Genomic DNA, 19,439 nt, shown 5'->3' on the forward strand with positions numbered 1-19,439 from the left:
CTTATAGAGATTATTTTCATGTGGATGGTAATTCTTGTAATGTTAGTCTTGTATCTTATAGATAAATAGATAATTTTAACTTCAGTAGCAGTGAAAGTCTAATTATCCATTTCTTAGCTTTTATCATACATTTGTTTTAGTAAATAATAATTCAAATACAACAAACTTATTTCTTTTCTGTGAATATCAAAATTGACCTGTGTCCAGCTATTATTCAATTGTGGATTAACCCTACTAAACATCCTATAACAAAAAATATTATTCTAATTTATGACTTAGTTTTTGTTAAAAGATTAACACATTAACACACTTAAAAAATATTATGCAATTTTTTTCATATATAATATTTATAACTATTAGCCAAAACTGGGTTGGGCATAATTATGATTTTCCACCATGCGCAAGCATGGTGAACATCTGCTAGTAACATATAATTTGGCTTTTTACATCTTGGTCGTCTCAGCGTCCTCTTCTTCTTATAATAATTAGTCATATTGATGGCATCTGCAGGCCTAAATTTGCACAAATATGCCTGTAGTTTGTATTGAGATCCATTCTCCTGAAGAAAGCTGCTGCAAGACATCAATTGCAGGAGAATCTCTTTCAGTGGCTTGTCATTCTCCATGTGGTGGCTCATTTTTGTTTCCAAAATCTCTCTTATCAGAACCTGTTTTGCAATAAACCCAGTCTATTCTATTTGCAGTTCAACTCTGGTCATTGACTATTGAATCTTATCTAACAAACTCTTTAATTTGTCTGAAAACTGGAGCATGATATTTTAAACCCTTATGGGGAAAACTTCCACTACTGCATTCACTAACTTCTGTTGCATATCTCATCCACAAAGTTTAACTGCATGGCAAATTGGCATTTATCCCTAAATGAAGGATTATGACAATGGAATGTGACACCAAATAAAAGTCGCATACTACAGTCTACAGCAGCTTTAGCAAGCAGATATCAAACCAATTGTAGTGTCTGTTGTTCTAGATCCACTTGTTAAACACAAGAACAGTCAAATTACCAATATGTTACTATTAGTTTCAGATGGATATGGTACAGCCTAATTCTTTGGCAGCAGTACTAAGAAACTGAGTAGGCATTCCAGTTGCAAGTAAGCTATGAGCTTCCCATGTTAAACACTTCTCAATATCAGTTTGCCAGTTGATATTGCCTACACTTAAATACTGATAAGCAGGGCCATGAATGCCATTTTTGTCCACTTTTTTCCCACTAGCTTTTAGTGAACCAGCATACAGAATTGCACGAAGAACTGATGTGCTAAGAGCCCGAACATGAGCGCTTGGATGAGAGACACAGCGCGCTGTCGCTGGTAATCGGCACTGCAAATTAGCAATCAAACAATTGTACTAGATGTGTCAGTTTGCAATCAACCCATCAAATTGTTTGATGAACAAAATGTAATCTCTGATGCCTAATGATGCTCACGTCTTCTTGCAAAAATGAGACTTAATTTATGTCACATGGCATACAGAAATCCTCATTAAATTTCAATGTAAATCACACTACGTTTCTAGAAGCAGCACTAAAGAATGTTATTTACATGGGTCTATTACCTTCAATAGGTTCAAAAGGCCATCGGCCACAGCCAATCCGGATTCTCCCCACTCGAGTACAGGTTGGAGCGCTCTAGCAGTTGCTTCGAGGAGCTTTTTCATTGTTAGAGGATGCAAATACAGGAAATTAGTCAGTAAACAGTGTGTGTAAGAATTAATCTTTCCTACATTAATAGTGTATACACAACCAGGCCTGCATATATGCCACATGATTTCAATTTGGATTTGATCTCTACATTTTACATGTGGGATGTATTTAGATCCGTTAGCGTATACAATGTCAATGTATGATAGATTTATCCATAAAAAAAAACATTTTTTTTTTGAGGAAAAAGATCAATACTTTCATTCATAATTTCGAACAAGCATATATGGAAAAGATTAGGAAAGGGCAAAATTGAACATTTAAATTTAGCAATTCAAAAGTCTTTACAATTTTAAAGAAAAAAGAAAGGACAGCTGCTCATTCAAATAATTAGAATCAGCTACCTCCAGTTGCGGTAAAGTGCATGCTTCTCCATCAACGAGCATCTCATCTGTGGCGCGTAACAGGAGGTCTGAAGCACTGGATAGAATTACCAATGATTCAGGTGTATCATGATTTCTCATTAGCTCCACAATCACTTTTACAATGCGTTGATTGATCCTCCACATCTTCTGACCAAGATCATCATCTTTGGCAATCCACGGTTTCAGTTCCCTCTCTGCCTGACAAGCCAACAAAGCAAAGAAAGTGACTAAACATTTGAAGCAATCTAATTAGATAAACACTGAGGTTTGCTTCAATGAGAACTGCAACTTGACCAGGTATTTGTGATTAGCTCCATTTTGGAGACTGTTCACTGATAACTTTACTGTATGTTGAAGATGACCTCTGATAATTGAGTGAATGACATAAATTTTGTTCTTGTCAGATAGCAAAGCTGAGTATGATCCCTGTTTCCTGCTTATTGGAAGTTGTGTTTGACAAAATTAGATATTCAAGAGATACAAAGCTCAGCATTGCTCTTGTCCTCCTGGGTGTTGGCGTCTGCACAGTCACTAATGTTAGTGTCAACACTAAAGGATTTGTTGCTGCCTTTATTGCAGTTTGGAGTACTTCTCTCCAACAGTATGTAAGTTGTTTATTCCTCTGCTCAATTCTGTATGTAAGGTTGTATGATGTCTTGATCGTTCATCTGGTTAATGCAACATTAGATCATGCAGACCCCACGATTACCAGTCCTGGTGATATGATGAAAGGTTTATTAAAGAGAAAAAAAAAATTTTTGATGCAATTTGTCTATTATAGTTAGTAGATGCCCTACTAATATCCGACACCAGATGCATAAAGCATGTGACATCTTTTGCTCCCCTGTCCATCTGAAAATTTTTCTGAAGAAATGCAGAATACGAATCCTGTAATTTTATGTAATTATCCCCCACAATTACGTATTTTTAAAGTTGCTTTTGGTGCTTATAGATATATTATTTATATTCAAAAGAAAAAAATACTGTTTGGTGCTTAATCTCTTATTTGTGCATCTGAAATGCTTGGAACCTCAGGTTAATCTAAGAACTTGACTTTCTTATGCAGTTTGTTCATTTCCTTCCACGGAAATACTCTCTTAGCTCATTCAATCTTCTAGGACATACAGCACCAGCCCAGGCTGCATCTTTGCTGCTAGTAGGCCCATTTCTAGATTATTGGTTGACAAACAAGAGGATTGATGCCTTTAACTTCAACGTACCATCTTTGGTAAGTCTTTGTGCCCGATGCTCATGTTAACTGTGATCATCCCAGTTTCTCCTATGGTTATACTTATGTTACATTCTCATTCTTAATTAGATGATAATCATGTGCTTTTTAATCTTGGGAAGTGGCATTGCTGCGGATGCATCAAATTTTGCTTATTGTACTCAACTTTTGGCATGCTTACTAGCATGCAACCTATACAAATGTTAATTTCATGCTGGAACAGGTTTTATTCCACTGAAAGTATGATATGCAAATGGTAATAGTTCACTGTTTGCAAAATAGTGCATCATGCCCTGCCAAAAAAACCTTTTGTATATCTTGCCCGATGTCTGTTGAATATTTTCCACATGTTGAACCCCTTTTTTGTTTTACAGACCTGTATTTCACCGCATGTCATGCTTAGAAGGGAAAAGAATTCTGCCATATATGATGAACTCTTATTTGTTTGAGTTTGTAATACGTTTCTAAATTATCATACGACATAGGATAGTGGATTCACAGCCTTACAGGAGTGACAGATCTAGCATAAGATGTTGACTTGATGAGCTGTCCCAATTAAATTTTGCCAACTGTGGGAAAGATACACAATTTATTTGTTTATTTTTTAATTTTCAAACTTCTTTTCTTTTTCCCTTCATATTTTTTGAATATAATAGCATGGTTTGTGGATAGCCACGCACACTGCTTTTTCTGCTCGTAGTCACGCACACTACTTTTTCTGCTCTTATTCTCATTCTGTTTGTCTGTTTGATCTTAACTTCTTTTTAATGGCATTTTAATTTATAAACCTTATAATTGTTGTCACATTTATTTTTTCCCTTTAATTTGTTTATCATAACATAAGGATGCCTTTTCTTGAGGTGCTTGTTTATTTTAAGGTGTTTCCTCACACTATTTTATCTTTGGGCATCTTCTCAGGTGTTTATAGTCCTTTCATGCACTTTTGCAGTTGGAACAAATCTGAGCCAGTTCATCTGCATTGGCAGATTTACTGCTGTCTCATTCCAGGTCCTTGGCCATATGAAAACCATTCTTGTTTGGGCAAATTCCACTTTACCCCCCTGTGGTTTAGCGTTTTTCCACATAACCCCCCTATGGTTTCAAAAGCTATACATGACCCCCTTATGGTTTGGATTAAAGTGTCAAAGTAACGGAAGTAGTCACTCGTAACGGCGTCACCTAAAATGTCAAAAATACCCTTATGTAAGGTTGAAATTTATGTATTAACCAAGGGGGGTTATGTGTATATTTTGAAAATAATAAGCGGGTTATATGGTAAAGTATTAAACCATAAGGGGGTTATATGGTAAAATATAAAAATCATAGGGGGTTAATGTGTCATGTATTTATAAGGGTAATTTAGACATTTTTAGAAGTTCCGTTACGAGTGACTATTTCCGTTACTTTGACACTTTAATCCAAACCATGAGGGGGTTATGTATAGCTTTTGAAACCATAGTGGGGTTATGTAAAAAAAAGGGTAAACCACAGGGGGGTAAAATGTAATTTACCCTTCTTGTTTTGATCCTGGGGTTCTTATTTTTCGGGAAAGAGGGTCTTAATTTACATGTGGTCATTGGCATGATTATTGCTGTTGTTGGAATGGTATGGTATGGCAATGCTTCTTCCAAACCAGGTGGAAAGGAGCGTCACAGTCATTCATCTCGAAGCAGCCAGCAGAAGCATGGTTCAGAATCTTCTATTACAAAGGTGCGCAGATTTTGTTAGCTAGAACTTGAAAGTTATGCTTAGCAGTAGTCAAATACAAGGCATTGAAAGTTAATGAACTTATACAAGGAAGAGATGCGTTGGAAGTTGGAACTGTTCGCCTAAGGTGTGATTTAGCTTTTGCCCAATCTTCTGTGGTTTGTCTCGGATGTTTAAAGAAGCTTGTTGCATATTGCCTAGCAATCGATATTTCTTGTTGCTTTCATGCTGAAAGATAGTTGATAATGTAGAGTACACAATACACATATGAAGCAGTGTTACATCAAGCAAGCCTACCCTCTCCAGCATACCATTATTTTCCAGGTTTTATGCCTTTCAAGCTTCATAAAGTGGAAGCCAATAGAAAAACTAAATTTAAAGAGGAGATGTGACGACAAAGAAAATAATGTAGCCCATGCGACAGATTAATGTCAAGAAATCCTAAGACAGCTGAAAGTCACCATGGAGATGCTTAGGCAGTGCTTGTGCACCCATTGATAAAAGACTAGAAATCATGTGCATGGTTGGCCTTGATTGAGGATCAACATTCAGACAGGCCCTTGCAAGCTTGAGAATTGATACCAGAGTCTCTTCAACTTCCTGACCAGGATACGGAAGTCGTTGGTCCATCAAGTCTTTCAGTTGGATGTTCACAGATGTGGGCGATGTAAGGTGAGGAATGAAGTCACCAGGATGGCTGCCTTTGATTACTTCAAGGGTTAGGACCCCAAAGCTATACACATCACATTTTTCAGTTACTCTCATTGTGTAGGCAAGCTCTGCAAGGCAAAATCATGTCATCATTAACTTTGTGATCATGCTGTAATTAACTTCTTGAATGGTTCATAAGAGAAAAAAAACTATATTACCTGGTGCAACATATCCATAGGTGCCTGCTACTGCACTCCAGTTAGACGAGTCTATCTTCAGAAGCTTAGCCGTGCCAAAATCTGAAACATGAGCTTCATACTCTGAATCAAGCAAAACATTGTTGCTTGAAATGTCTCGATGAACTATAGGCGGCGAACAATCATGATGCATGTAGGACAGAGCATGAGCAATGCCCTTAATGATTTTTATCCTTTTCTGCCAATCCAATTTTTTAGCTTCTTCTTCAATGCTCAAAAGTTTAGCCAAGCTGCCTCTTTCAAGGTACTCATAAACCAAAAACGAGTATTTGGCACTTGAGCAGTAACCCTGAAGCTTCACAATGTTTCGATGCCTGATCTTTGTCAAGGCCCTTATCTCCTTCAAGAAACCTTCTTGATCTGCAGACTCAGACAAGTGGTGGAGTCTCTTTACAGCCACTGTGTTAGCCGGTGGAAGATTTGCCTTGTAAACACTTCCATGACCTCCTTTCCCTATGCAAAATGTTGGATCAAAATCCTGCGTCACTTTTAAGATGTTCTCATACATTTCTTTGCCATCAAATAAGGATATAGAGAACACATCTCCACCCTTTACTTCCCCGTCTTTCACTGTTGGATCTCCCTTTCTTTTTTCGTGAAAAAAGAGAATTCCAGCAAACGCAGAAAAAAGCATGAGTGCTCCAACAAGAGGGAGTGCAATTATGAGAGCAAGTTTCTGCCCATTCTCATGCTTTTTGACCAATTGAGGACTATCACACGGTCGTACCCCTGTAATGTTGCCACACAAACCTTTATTCCCTTTAAGTTGTTCAATAATGGCATTTGCAAATGCTTTTCCACAAGGAATTGGACCCTCTAACTCATTGAAAGATAAATCAATATGCTGAATACCGGGCAATTCTGCCAAAGCCTTTGGAATGACACCTGAAAGGTTATTATGGGAGAGATTCAACGTTTCCAGACTGTTCAAACTTCCAAATTCAGTTGGTATCTCTCCGATGAGGAAATTGTGGCTCAAATCAAGAAGGTCAAGGTGAATTAACTTACCCAACTGGGATGGAATACTGTGGCTTAAACTATTGCTGCTCAAGTTCAAAAAGGTTAGTCGCTGGCACTCTCCTATGCTTCCTGGAATTGATCCATTTAATAAGTTCACTGCTAGGTCGAGAGAGAATAGATCTGTCAGTGATCCTAACTCTAGAGGTATACCACCCGAGAGTTGGTTGTCATTTAAAAGCAGCCGTTGAATGGACTTCAGCTTCCCAAGTTCCTTTGGAATCTCCCCAGCTATCTGATTTGAAGAAAGATCAAGGAAGCCCAGACTAGGCAGATTCCCAAATTCTGGAGGAATGTGACCTGTGATGCTGTTATTTGCAATTGAAAGAGTTGTCAAGTTTTTGCATCTACCCCAGTTGTTTGAGAGCTCCCCAGAAAAGCTGTTGTTGCTAAGAAAGATAAATTCAAGGTGTGGATAAATACCAAACGATTCAGACAGGTTCCCAGTGAACTGGTTCCCATCAAATCGAGCTCTGACTAAACTTGCACAGTTTTTCAAGCTTTCTGGAATTGGACCAGAAAGGCTGTTATTGTTGACAGAGAAGTCTTGAAGAGTTTGACTGCTACATAGCCCTTCTGGTAAATGACCAGAGAACTGATTTTCATCCATTCCCAAGACAACCAACTTTGTCAGTTTCCCTAGCTCTGGGGGAATGGAGCCAGAAAGTTGGTTCTGGCGAAGAGACAGAGTTTTCAATTCTATCAAATTGCCAAGTGAAGTAGGAATCAACCCGTTAAGTTGATTCTCAGTTACTTCCAATTTGACCAGAGACTTCAGGTTGCCTAACTCTTCCGGGATTGAACCAGAAAGTTGATTCAGATATAGATGCAAAAGAGTCAGATCCCTTAGGTTACCTAGTGAAGTTGGGATTGGACCAGTGAGCTTATTTCCCCATAGGCTCAGACTCTGGAGTTTTTTCAACTTTCCTATCTCAGGAGGAATGGAACCAGATAGGGCGTTTTCAAAAAGATGCAAAAGCACTAGGTTATTCAGGTTACCAATCGAGGCTGGAATAGGGCCTGTCAGCTGGTTGTTGTTGATGTCAACCTCAACAAGATTGTTGAGGTTTCCAATTTCACGAGGAATAGAACCTGAAAGTTGATTTTCATAGAGATATAAATAATTCAAGTTTTTCAGATTGCCAAAGGAGGCAGGAATAGGGCCCGTAATGTTGTTTGTACACAAGACAAGCTCAACGAGAGACCTTAACTGGCCAATCTCCTGAGGAATTGAGCCATTTAAGTAGTTCTCGTTCAAGTGGAGGAATTGAAGGTTGGTTAAGAGGCCAATTTCAGGTGGGATGGTTCCAGAGAATTTATTATAGGACAAATCAAGATATTTGAGCTTCGAAAGCTTGCTTACCTGAGGAGGTACGCTGCCAGAAAGTTCATTCATGCTTAAATCAGCCTTTTCAAGATTTGGAAGAGATGAAAATGGAAAACTGTAAAGCGTACCATTGATCCTTAAATTTGTGAGGTTTAACGTGCTTACACTGCCATCAATGCACGACACACCGAACCAAGTGCAAGGGCTGACACTTGCTTTTGGATGATTACGAGTGTTTTGAAGATTCCAAGATGTTAGGAGGGTGTTGTTCAGGTTTGAAAAACTGGCTTTCCATTTCAAAAGGGCTTCAGCCTCCTCAACAGAAGCTGAAGCAAATTGGAGAGCCAAAACTGAGATAAGCAGGAGCAGAAGAAGTTCGAACGATGGGTTTTGATGATTAGCTAAAGAACCCATGATTTTTTTTTTTTTTTGTGATTTTTCTATGTTGAACTAAAAATGGCTTAAAGTGTGCACAATTTATACTGGAGATAAAGCTAGTTGGAGACCCCACCCCACCATTGCAACACTAGACTCTGTGGTCTTTCCACGGTTTCTTCCAGCCATAAAGACTGTTCAATATAACATGGACATGCTTGTCAAGTTTTAGGAGACTGGAGTCGACTTGAGTGTGTTTCACTTCTCAAGTCAAGCCAATTTATCCTTTTAAGAAAGTCAAGCAAAAGTTCTAATTGATACCATTAATATTGGAGTCTTTGAAAGTGAAGAACAAGTAAATTGATCACTACCCAGCTAAAGAAAGAGCAATTACGATAGGTAGCGCCCTAAATATTGCTTTTTTTTTTGCACAGTGAGCATTAAGGTCCATCAAGAATAGCATTTCATGCCATCTTTTTTAGAGAAAAGGAAAAATTACACTTTATCCCTTGTGGTTTAGTATTTTTATATATAACCCCCTTATAGTTTCAAAAGTTATACATAACCCTTTCATGATTTGGATTAAAGTGTTAAAGTGACGGAATTTGCAATCCATAACGGAGTCATCTAAAATGTCAAAAATACCTCTATGTAAAGTTGAAAATTATTTCTTAACTACAGGAGGGTTATGTGTATATTTTTAAAACCATAAGGGGGTTATATGGTAAAGTATAAAATCATAAAGGGGTTATATGGTAAAATATAAAATTATACATGGTTAGTGTGTTATGTATATTATATTTATATATCTTGGTCATTTCAACCATTTTAATTTTTAAACAAGCATAATTTCGATATTTTAATAGGTTTCGTTATGAATGATCATTTCCGTCACTTTGACGCTTTAATTAAATCATGAGGGGATTATGTATAATTTTTGAAACCATATGAGGGTTATGTACGAAAACACTAAACCATAGGCAGATAAAGTGCAATTTGCCCTAGAGAAAAAAAAAACAATACTCTTTTTTCTCCTAATTCCTTGAGTTTATCTAAAATCTGTTTATCACTGGGTATAAGTGGCGATACTTCTCAAGTCAACCTGATCTTAACTCTTGATGGTTCTTGGCAATTTCCTTTAGCTCTCTAAATGGCTCGTTAGCCAATAGGTGTAGATTTGTAATCGAGGAGAAATCGGGTCTCTGAAAATGAAAATGAAAATGGAGTTGTGTGGAACCAAAAGACTTGGTCAGAAACATTGGCAAAAAGGCCATTTTTTCCATCACTAAAAATGATATTTCTAACTTCATAATAAATGGAAATTAATATTCTTGACTCTTTCAACAGAAGATGCTTCTTGGTCTGTGCCAATACAACAAGTAATTAAATTACGCGGCATTTTAATGCTTCTTAGACTCTTCGGTCATCAAGCCATAGGAGTTCACTAACTTGTCCAGAGGATTTCCGAGAAATGGTGTAAAACAATGTCAGATTTACTCTGAAATTTAAAGACACAAATTGAAATTCTAACAAATTTCGTTGATTTTTTTTCTGAATTTTTTGGTATTTAATTTGATCAAATTTCTGAAATCCGTTAATCTGTAGTCATTCCAAAATTCTCCACGTAACTAAATTTGTTATATTTCTATAGAAGTTCTCATAACAGGTGAGCTGGAATGAAAGAAATAAAGTAAACCAATTCATTTGCTGGCTCCTAGAAATTGATTTTGCGCGTACGATTCAGCCTTTCGCTTTATTACTATCTATAAAACCCTGTGTGTTACTTCCATGCTTGACTTGTCCACCTTTCTTTCCTGCTTAACAGCATTATTGTTTTGCAAATTAAAAAAGTGTAACATTTATGATTTAAGTAAAATGTTGCCATGAGTATATAAAATATTTGACATGACACAATAGTATGAATACACGGTGGTATAGCATCATCATAGTTTAGAAAAATTTGAACATCTTTTAGATCTATGACTTCTAAGTACAAGTATTGCAACAAGATGTTGAGAATCAAAACTTGATAGAATTTGTATTTCGGGGTACAAAATCACCTGCTTTAATAGTAACTATAAAGGCTTGGAAGCGAAAACAAGGAACAAAACGACTTGTTGGAAATCTTTCTCTAGATCGTGCTTTCTGCTGAGGTTACATTAGTTTCCTGAATACAAAACTATATTGCAGGATGCTTTCTGGGACTAATTTGGCTGAGTTATTGATGTATCGAATTTTATAATCCACAATTCTTGCTACGGTCAAAGTGGAATCGTCTCTTCCAATAACCAATATGAGAATGAGAACTAAAAGGAGGCCTTAGGATTTGTGGAATAAGCATACACTGGTTTTCATCCAATCAAAACGGTTCCTACTGTCTGAATTCTTCCAAGAAATTTGGTTGCCAATCATCTGTGTTTTATCCTTGTTTCATGGCTTTTTCTTTTCTTTTACGGCAACTTATCCATATTATGTGAATTCGTTTCAAGTACTTCTTGTTGTGTTGGGGAAATACCGTCTACTTGCATCTGATACTTGGTTATGTTCAATGCTTCATTTAGGATACTTCAACTTATTTCAGGGAATGTTTTTCTGAATTCTTACACGGGTTTTAAGATTTCCTAATCCTAGATCATTCTGGGTGATAATTCAGGAAATCTAGAGTAAAGATTGGACAGATCCTTTGTCAGCACAACCACATATTTCCAATGGGATTGTTGGTTTCCAAAAGAGCATTCCGCCTGTCAAGATTACATTAATATATCTTGATCAAAATTTCCAGTTTGAGCCAAGGATTCTTTAAGATTTGTTTAAGAATGAAAATTGGTCTTTATATAAGTAGTGTGCTGAGAAATTTTTACACAGGTTTCGATTTTTTATTCTTCAGTGAAAAGCCCGGAAAAAGAAATGGATTCTATTCTAGCAAAATTTGCTGATTCACCACACGTCTCTGATATTGCTGATGGAATAAGGGAAAGCCCGTTTCTCCCTTGGACATCGCTGCAATTTCTGAAGCAACATATAGTACCCGAGTGAAGCGTTTGAGGGAGGGATATATCAATGAGCTAAGCTCTGATAGACCAATTGATACTTCTTACCATCAAGACTTGTCAACTGCTAGCATCATGAAGTTAGCAAAAGCCCAACTACTTGAGCTCAATTACCAGAGAAGACTGATGTTCTCTCCTATGTGGCCTGTTGTTTTGGAACTCAAAATGTCTCAACTATGACTTTCCTGGAGACCTGGAACTTGCATTAGTGCTTCAAGCAAGTGCCTCAACCCCATTCCGATACCCGTTGTTGGGATCTAGGTGCAGAACAAATAACTATTGACACATCAAGTAAACAACAATTTAATGAAAAACAAATCACAAGCATAAAACATAAACGATACACAAGATATAACAGATATAACGTGTTTCAACTCCAACATTGTACCTATTATAAAACAATAAAGCTTATATAAAAATAGAATTTTAATTCAAACCCAATCCTTGTATAATTTCTCTCACTTCCTATGAACCTCTCTCACTCCATGTAAAGATTACATGGTTTCCTTGTGTGCCATTTTGTAGTATGCCAACCCCCACCTAGGAAATAATTGTTAATTTCTAAACTTATACATAATAGGAAATAATATCTAACTTATACAGAATAGGAAATAATTTCTAATTTTTAAACTCAAACTCATACAAATAGGAAATTTCTTGGCTACTACTTCAAGTAACTAAATCAATAAGGAAATCAGTTACCTCCACACAAAATAAGAAATCTACATAAAAGAAATTAATGCTTTCTGCCTAGAAGTGCCACAATGGCCAAAGCTACAACTGCAGCAGCATTTAAAATTTAAGGATTATTCTACGGGTCAAAATAACTATACTGACTAACTGATTGAGTGTCTTAAGCTTAATACGAAAACATGAATTATTGGAGCTAGTCCCATCAGATCTCTGCTCTTTATTATTCTCAGTGAAAAGATAACTGGAAAGACATGGATACAAGTCCAGCAAATTATGCAAATTCAGTACCACATATATCCTATCTAGCTGAAGGAAAGAAGGAAAGCCCGTTTCTGCCATTGACATCGCTGGAATTTCTGAAGCAACATGGTACCAAATTGAAGCGTTTGAGGGAAGGAAATCTCAATGAGCTGAGCTCTGATACGCTGATGGATACTCCTGACCATCCAGCTCTGTCAACTGCTAGCCTCATGAAGGTAGCAAAAGTGCAACTACTTAAGTTCAACTCCCAGAAGATTGATGTTCTTTCTTATGTGGCCAGTCGCATTGGAACTCAATCTGGTCTCCACTCTGAAGTTCCTGGAGACTTGGAACTTGCACTGCTACTTCAAGCTGCTGCCGAAAAGGTGGCCAATCAACAATATGTGCAAGCAAGGAAGTTGCTCATCTTGTGTGGTTGCTTTGCTTCTAAAAGTGGCAGTCCTGTCCAGAGAGTTGTGTATTGTTTCGCTGAAGCTCTTGAAAAGAAGATTGAACAAGAGTGGGGAATAGCTCCAACAGAGGAACTGATAGGGAAGCTAAGGAAGCCATTGGACGAGATGCTAGCCCAAGTATATATGCAACCTGCAATGATGACATCTCAACAGGAAAAACCCTTCACTCTTTTTACTGAGTTTACAGCAACAGAATCCATCTTGAATGCTGTAGCATCAGCAAAAAGGGTTCATCTGATAGATTTTCAAATTAATAATGGAGCACACTGGACACTGATTATGCAAGCTTTAGCTGTCAGATACGAATGCCCCCTTGAACATCTCAAGATATCTGCTGTTGGAACCTGTAAGCAGATAACGGAAGAGACTGGCATGTGGTTGCCATCTTTCGCTGAGACCCTCAATTTGCCTTTTTCATATAAGATGGTTGTTTCAGATCTGAAGGACCTCAGGGAAGATTATTTTGCGTTGGAATTTGATGAAGAGTTAGCTATTTATTCGGACTTGCGTCTGTGGACTCAACTAGTATGGCGCAATCACCTGAAAGCTCCAATGGGTGTAATCAGAAAACTCAAGCCAAGGATAGTGGTGGCCAAAGAAATCATCCCTCATTCTAAAGAAATCATTCCTCATTCTAATTATCCAATTCGTTATCAATCAACGAACATTAACTTCTTCTCTTTCGGACGGAGATATCTTCGCTCCTTCAGCCAATTGTAGCCAAAATTTTTCGTCGAGGATTTTGGGTTGAGGAAATATTTTTTCTACTCCAAAAATGGAGAGTTTTATGAAATTAGTTAATTTGGTAGTAGAATAATTTTAATCCGGCACACATCTTGTGCAGACAAAACGACCCCTTACTTATCCCCAGTCACTTGAGTGTGTTGCTATTTTTGTTCGACATAATAACTCAAATAGACAGAAAGACAACGAGTATACATATTTTTGTAGTTGGAGGGCTAAAATTGCCCATGTAATAGTTAAAGAGCCAAAATTTGTAATTTGTAATAGTTTGAGGGTCATTAGACCATTTTATCCTATATACATGCATGCATGGATGCATGCATACATACATACATATAAACTTATTGTTAAAAAAAATGTGATTAAATTTGAGATAAACAACTCTTTTATGATGCAAAACTTTATATTTATTACATGTTTTGTTATATTTTAAATACCAAAAAAAAAGAAGAAGTTAAATATAGAATATTTTTTTATTAATGACCATACTAACCAATTTTCTCATGATTTTCAACTAAATAAACACAAGAATTTGTACTTGTATTTGTATTTGTATTTTCATGCATCATTTTTTTTGTTGACCAAACACGTGTAGAAACTTAGTTTCTACTTTCTTTACCGCCTTTACTTCATTTTTTTCACAATACATTTTCTTGTACGACTTTCCTATCAAACAACAGAGCTATGATTTTGAAAAGTTATACGTAATCCCTAATCTAAATTAAAGTGTTAAAGTGATAGAACTTATTCTCTAAGAAAAGGTTTTCAATGTCAAAAAGTACCCAAATATCAAGATAAAAATTATTTGTTAATCACAGAGACCTATGTATAATTTTTGAGAGCCACATGAGTCTAAAGAGTAATCTATATTGCAATTTAGCTCTTTCTATTACTAAAAATGATTTTTGCTACTTTTAATACTTAATTTAGACCATAATGGGCTATAATTAGCTTTTGAAACCATATAAATGTTATGTGAAATAGTGCTAAATGGAAAAGGATAAAATGTAATTTACCCGATTTGAAATGCTTCATGAGCTCTTTAGTCATAAAATCACGAATTCATGACTTGCCTATTGACAGTGCGATATTTACACAGAAATTTAACAACATATTTAAAATTCTTACAACCAGTTTTGTATTATTGTTTTGGGAATTGAAGTTCATCAAATTTTCTGAAATCGCTTAGTCTATGAGAATTCAAAATTGGTCCTTGCAACTAAATTGGTTGTACTTCTTCTAAGTTCCTAAGTTCTCCATCAATCATTTTGAAAATTTTTGACGCAAATCTTCACCTGCAGATTGGAGATTTACAATCTAAACGCTTGCACTTTTAGGCTAGGTAATATCGAATAATCTATCTTACCTTTTGTACAAGATCTAAAATTATATCTATTACCCTTTTTTGAAGGATTTCTCACTTACACTTTCTCCCGAACCATTCCATCCCCCTATATATTACCTACTTAATTGCTCCTTAAAAAGAAAAAGAAAAAGAAAGCAAACTACAACTTAAGTCGAAACAAGCCAGACGATTTGATTGGAATAAAATTTTCGGTTATTACTTTCGAACACATCTAGTTGCAGGAAAACTAAATTTAAGAAAATCCTTCAATATAAATTTTTTTCTGTTATCGATTTGTCCAAAAAAGAGTTTAGTGGACAAAATACCTAAAACCCTCTTTAGTTTACCAGAAACCCGTTAATTTTTTTTTCCCTTTCTTTCCTAAACTTGCAATCCCGTTCAACCCGATCAGCTAAAACAGTTTACAGCTTGAAAAGTTTGAATAAAACTCTCCCCACTATTCCCCCCTGGAGAAAATGGTAGATTTAAATAGAAAGATGTAGGCAATCTTTATCCCAAGTAGGATAAGAGGGTCTGAGCTGAATTGCCTCATATAGTACTAACCTTTACCTCATAAAACCAAATTTAATTGTTGGATAGAGGATCCGTACAGAACAAGAAACAAGATGAATTGTCGGACATCTTTTTTTTTCATCGTGCATGAAACTGTTGAAGTATGTGCATCCTAATCAAGGTTATAGAATAATTGAAATTAGGTATCACTCTCAGAGTCGATTAAAAATAAATATCAAGGTTACATGAATTTCATATATTAAAAGAAAAAAAAAAGTGTCAAGGTCACGTTAGTTCCACAAATAAAAAAGTTACATCTGCAACATGTTTGCTGGGATTAATTTGGCTGAGTTATTGATGCAACCATTTTCCACCAGAATTATCACTGTTTTGGTTATGCTATTATTAGAGTGGAATCGTCATTTTTTCAACAACCAATATCAGAAGATGACTGAAACAAAAATGGTTACTGCAACCATTACAAACGAAACTGAAAACCAATTGCCTGCAAAATCTACCTTCCCACTGCACATAGCACATTTTTCACCTAGGATGACTCTTGCCAATGAACGTCCCCAGGAAATTGCTTGTCGATCAATAATACTTTACTCCTCACTCTTTCAATCTTGGGTAAAAAACAAAAACGCCCCCGTGATAAACCTAACACGCAGAAAAACCTCCCATGGTTTCAAAATATACAACACGACCCCTCATGCTTTGAACTAAATTATAAAGGTGACGGAATCCTTTAAACTTAACGGAAATGGACGAAATGACCAAAATGCCTTGATATAATTAAGCAAAAGACAACTCAAAAAAATCATTTATTTTATTCTCTAAATAGAGAGAATTGAGGGTTAAGGGGTAGAATAGGTATATTTGATAAAAATTAGGTATAAAAATTTTTTTTTTTAGGTTCCAATAAGCCATTTCCATTAAATTTAACGGATTCTGTCATCTTTACAATTTAGTTTAAAGCATGAGGTGTTGTATTGTACATTTTGAAACCATAGGGGGCTTTTCTGTGTATTAGACTTATCACATGGGGCTTTTTTGTTTTTTACCCTTCAATCTTTTATGCTTGTTTTCATTCCCAGTTGACAATATTTGTCATTCGGCACTTGTATGTTACTCCTCGTGTGTATCCCATACAATTTCTTGTGTTGGGAAGATACCATGTTCTTGCATCTCAATAATAATTCTATTTAAAGATTCATTGGAATGCTTCAAAGAAGTTTTTCGGGAATGCTATTGTTCATTCTCACATAGCTTTAGATATTTAATTTGTTGTTTAATTCATTGTGGATAATTTGAAAAGGTAAATTTCGACTGAATGCGTTTGGATTTAGAACTTTTCTAGGTTCCTTGCCGCGCCAAAGACGGATTCTCTGTCAGGACAACTACATGCTGCTCATGGGATTTTGTTGGTTCATGAGAGCATTCCACTTGTCAAGATACACAGCTTTTGGCTTTGATATTATACCAATTTTAGTTTGAGCAGAGGAATCTTTTGCAAGAAGGAAGTTTCAGAGCTTTAAATAGGTGGTTGACTGAGCAATTTTACATAAGCCAATCTCTGTTCTTTATTATTCTCAGTGAAAAGATAAAAGACATGGATACTACCCTAGATGAAAATTCAGTACCGCAAATCTATTATCTAGATGAAGGAAAGAAGGAAAGCCCGTTTCTGCCTTTGACATCGCTGGAATTTCTGAAGCAACATGGTACCAAATTGAAGCGTTTGAGGGAGGGAAATCTCAATGAGCTGAGCTCTGATACACCAATGGATACTTCTCACCATCCAGCTTTGTCAACCCCTAGCCTTATGAAGGCAGCAAAAGCGCAACTATTTAAGTTCAACTCCCAGAAGATCGATGTTCTTTCTTATGTGTCCAGTCACATTGGAACTCTATCTGGTCTCCGCTCTGAAGTTCCTGGAGACTTGGAACTTGCACTGCTACTCCAAGCTGCTGCCGAAAAGGTGGCCAATCAACAATATGTGCAAGCAAGGAAGTTGCTCATCTTGTGTGGTTGCTTTGCTTCTAAAAGCGGCAGTCCTGTCCAAAGAGTAGTGTATTGTTTCGCTGAAGCTCTTGAAAAGAAGATTGAACAAGAGTGGGGAATAGCTCCAACAGAGGAACTGGTAGGGAAGCTAAGGAAGCCATTGGATGAGATGCTAGCCCAAGTTTATATGCAACCTGCAATGATGACATCTCAACAGGAAACACCCTTCACTCTTTTTACTGAGTTTACAGCAACAGAATCCATCTTGAATGCTGTAGTATCAGCAAAAAGGGTTCATCTGATAGATTTTCAAATTAACAATGGCGCACACTGGACACTGATTATGCAAGCTTTAGCTGTCAGAGACGAATGTCCCTTTGAACATCTCAAGATATCGGCCGTTGGAACCTCTAAGAAGATAATGGAAGAGACTGGCAAGTGGTTGTCATCTTTCGCTGAGACCCTCAATTTGCCTTTTTCATATAAGATGGTTGTATCAGACCTGAAGGACCTCAGGGAAAATTATTTTGAGTTGGAATTTGATGAAGAGTTGGCTATTTACTCGGACATGCGTCTTTGGACTCAACTAGTATGGCCCAATCACTTGAAAGCTCTAATGGGTGTTATCAGAAAACTCAAGCCAAGAATAGTGGTGGTCAAAGAATTTGAGGCAAATACAAATGCACCAAATTTCCCCGAACGCTTTGATGCAGCACTTCTTTTATTCAGTGCAATGTTTGATTGTATCAACTCTTGCATGGATCATCACGTTTTGTATAGAAAGATGACTGAAGAAGTTATCTTTCCACGTATGGTTCAAAACATTATCGTGGCTGAGGGAATGGAGAGGTTTCAACGACATGAAAAAATCGGTTTTTGGAGGAAACTTTTCGCAGAGTTCGGAATGGTAGAAACAGACCTGACCCGCTCATCATTATGTGAAGCAAGCTTGTTCCTCAGAAGTTCTGAGCGCTTGAGTTCTTGTACTGTGGACATGGATGGGAAATGTCTGATCATGGGGTGGAAGGGTGCCCCATTTCAGTCTCTTTCAGCCTGGAAGTTGCAGAATGAGTACAAAATCTAGGACTGTTGCAGGAGATGAAATTTATGGATCCTGTCAACTGCAGGGCATGATTACCGACTAGCTGATTGAGTAATGTTTTAACCTTATTGATAAAGATTACTACATTTTCTTTGCAATTTCTTAGTTTCTCTTGTGAGACGAGGAAGAAGAAATGTTTATGTTCCTAATGCTCTAAGTCTCAATGAAGTCAAAATCACACCTCTCTGAAATCTTCTATTAAACCATTCAATATACCTGCATTTGACTTGTTCTTTTGGTGCTGCACTCGAGTGAGGTTTCGGAGTGACATTTATAAGCACATCCAGACTTGGGGAATTCCCCCATGGTATAAAAGGTGCCGAAACTTTGTCATTTTTCTTTTGGATTGCACTAAAGATCAACATTTCTAGCTATTTACACTATAAGTCTATCCATCAACACGATAACAGGCATGTGGAAGCTGGAGAGATAGCAGGTTGATTATTTGATTCTCATAGCTGGAAAACAAAATCCTAGCAAGAAATTTCTATCTTAGCTATTATGGTTCATTTCAACATTATGGTGGTCAGCTTTAGAACAAACGATTGTCAAAACTTTCTTCTATTCTTTTCAACATAGAAGTCAAAAATTTCAATCCGTATTGTTTTCTTTTCTTCTTTTACTTG

General features: G+C 36.7%; 4 protein-coding genes and 1 pseudogene across 4 annotated transcripts; 3 read left to right on the top strand and 2 right to left on the bottom strand.

Annotated features, from left to right (window-relative positions):
- Window positions 1–996: 996 nt before the first annotated feature.
- On the bottom strand, window positions 997–2,309 carry LOC113749586 (protein GIGANTEA-like). Its single transcript, XM_027293374.1, has 3 exons — window positions 2,067–2,309; window positions 1,578–1,670; window positions 997–1,343 (listed from the first exon to the last, which is right to left on the bottom strand). Exons 1-3 carry the CDS (start codon window positions 2,229–2,231, stop codon window positions 1,044–1,046), a joined length of 558 nt encoding a protein of 185 aa, XP_027149175.1. The 5' UTR covers window positions 2,232–2,309; the 3' UTR covers window positions 997–1,043.
- Window positions 2,310–2,362: 53 nt separating this feature from the next.
- Window positions 2,363–5,043, top strand: LOC113750698 (annotated as a pseudogene).
- A 189-nt stretch (window positions 5,044–5,232) lies between these two features.
- On the bottom strand, window positions 5,233–8,692 carry LOC113748751 (MDIS1-interacting receptor like kinase 2-like). Its single transcript, XM_027292296.1, has 2 exons — window positions 5,892–8,692; window positions 5,233–5,801 (listed from the first exon to the last, which is right to left on the bottom strand). Exons 1-2 carry the CDS (start codon window positions 8,686–8,688, stop codon window positions 5,464–5,466), a joined length of 3,135 nt encoding a protein of 1,044 aa, XP_027148097.1. The 5' UTR covers window positions 8,689–8,692; the 3' UTR covers window positions 5,233–5,463.
- Window positions 8,693–12,643: 3,951 nt separating this feature from the next.
- Window positions 12,644–13,825, top strand: LOC113750699 (DELLA protein DWARF8-like). Its single transcript, XM_027294646.1, has one exon. It carries the CDS (start codon window positions 12,644–12,646, stop codon window positions 13,823–13,825), a length of 1,182 nt encoding a protein of 393 aa, XP_027150447.1.
- Window positions 13,826–17,319: 3,494 nt separating this feature from the next.
- Window positions 17,320–18,795, top strand: LOC113750700 (DELLA protein GAI1-like). Its single transcript, XM_027294648.1, has one exon. The coding sequence runs from the start codon at window positions 17,320–17,322 to the stop codon at window positions 18,793–18,795; it is 1,476 nt and encodes a 491-aa protein (XP_027150449.1).
- The last annotated feature ends 644 nt before the right edge of the window (window positions 18,796–19,439 follow it).

Source organism: Coffea eugenioides, chromosome 10 (genome assembly GCF_003713205.1).
Source record: "Coffea eugenioides isolate CCC68of chromosome 10, Ceug_1.0, whole genome shotgun sequence".
NCBI lineage: Eukaryota > Viridiplantae > Streptophyta > Magnoliopsida > Gentianales > Rubiaceae > Coffea > Coffea eugenioides.

Bases quoted from the DNA above. Each gene is read 5' to 3' on its own strand.
- LOC113749586 (XM_027293374.1), bottom strand. From the start codon at position 2,231: ATGTGGAGGATCAATCAACGCATTGTAAAAGTGATTGTGGAGCTAATG. The intron at 1,671-2,066 runs GTAGCTGATTCT...ACAATGAAAAAG, and splicing joins GCACTTTACCGCAACTGGAG to CTCCTCGAAGCAACTGCTAG. The intron at 1,344-1,577 runs GTAATAGACCCA...GCTAATTTGCAG, and splicing joins GCCTTTTGAACCTATTGAAG to TGCCGATTACCAGCGACAGC.
- LOC113748751 (XM_027292296.1), bottom strand. From the start codon at position 8,688: ATGGGTTCTTTAGCTAATCATCAAAACCCATCGTTCGAACTTCTTCTG. The intron at 5,802-5,891 runs GTAATATAGTTT...TTTGCCTTGCAG, and splicing joins CTATGGATATGTTGCACCAG to AGCTTGCCTACACAATGAGA.
- LOC113750699 (XM_027294646.1), top strand. From the start codon at position 12,644: ATGGATACAAGTCCAGCAAATTATGCAAATTCAGTACCACATATATCC.
- LOC113750700 (XM_027294648.1), top strand. From the start codon at position 17,320: ATGGATACTACCCTAGATGAAAATTCAGTACCGCAAATCTATTATCTA.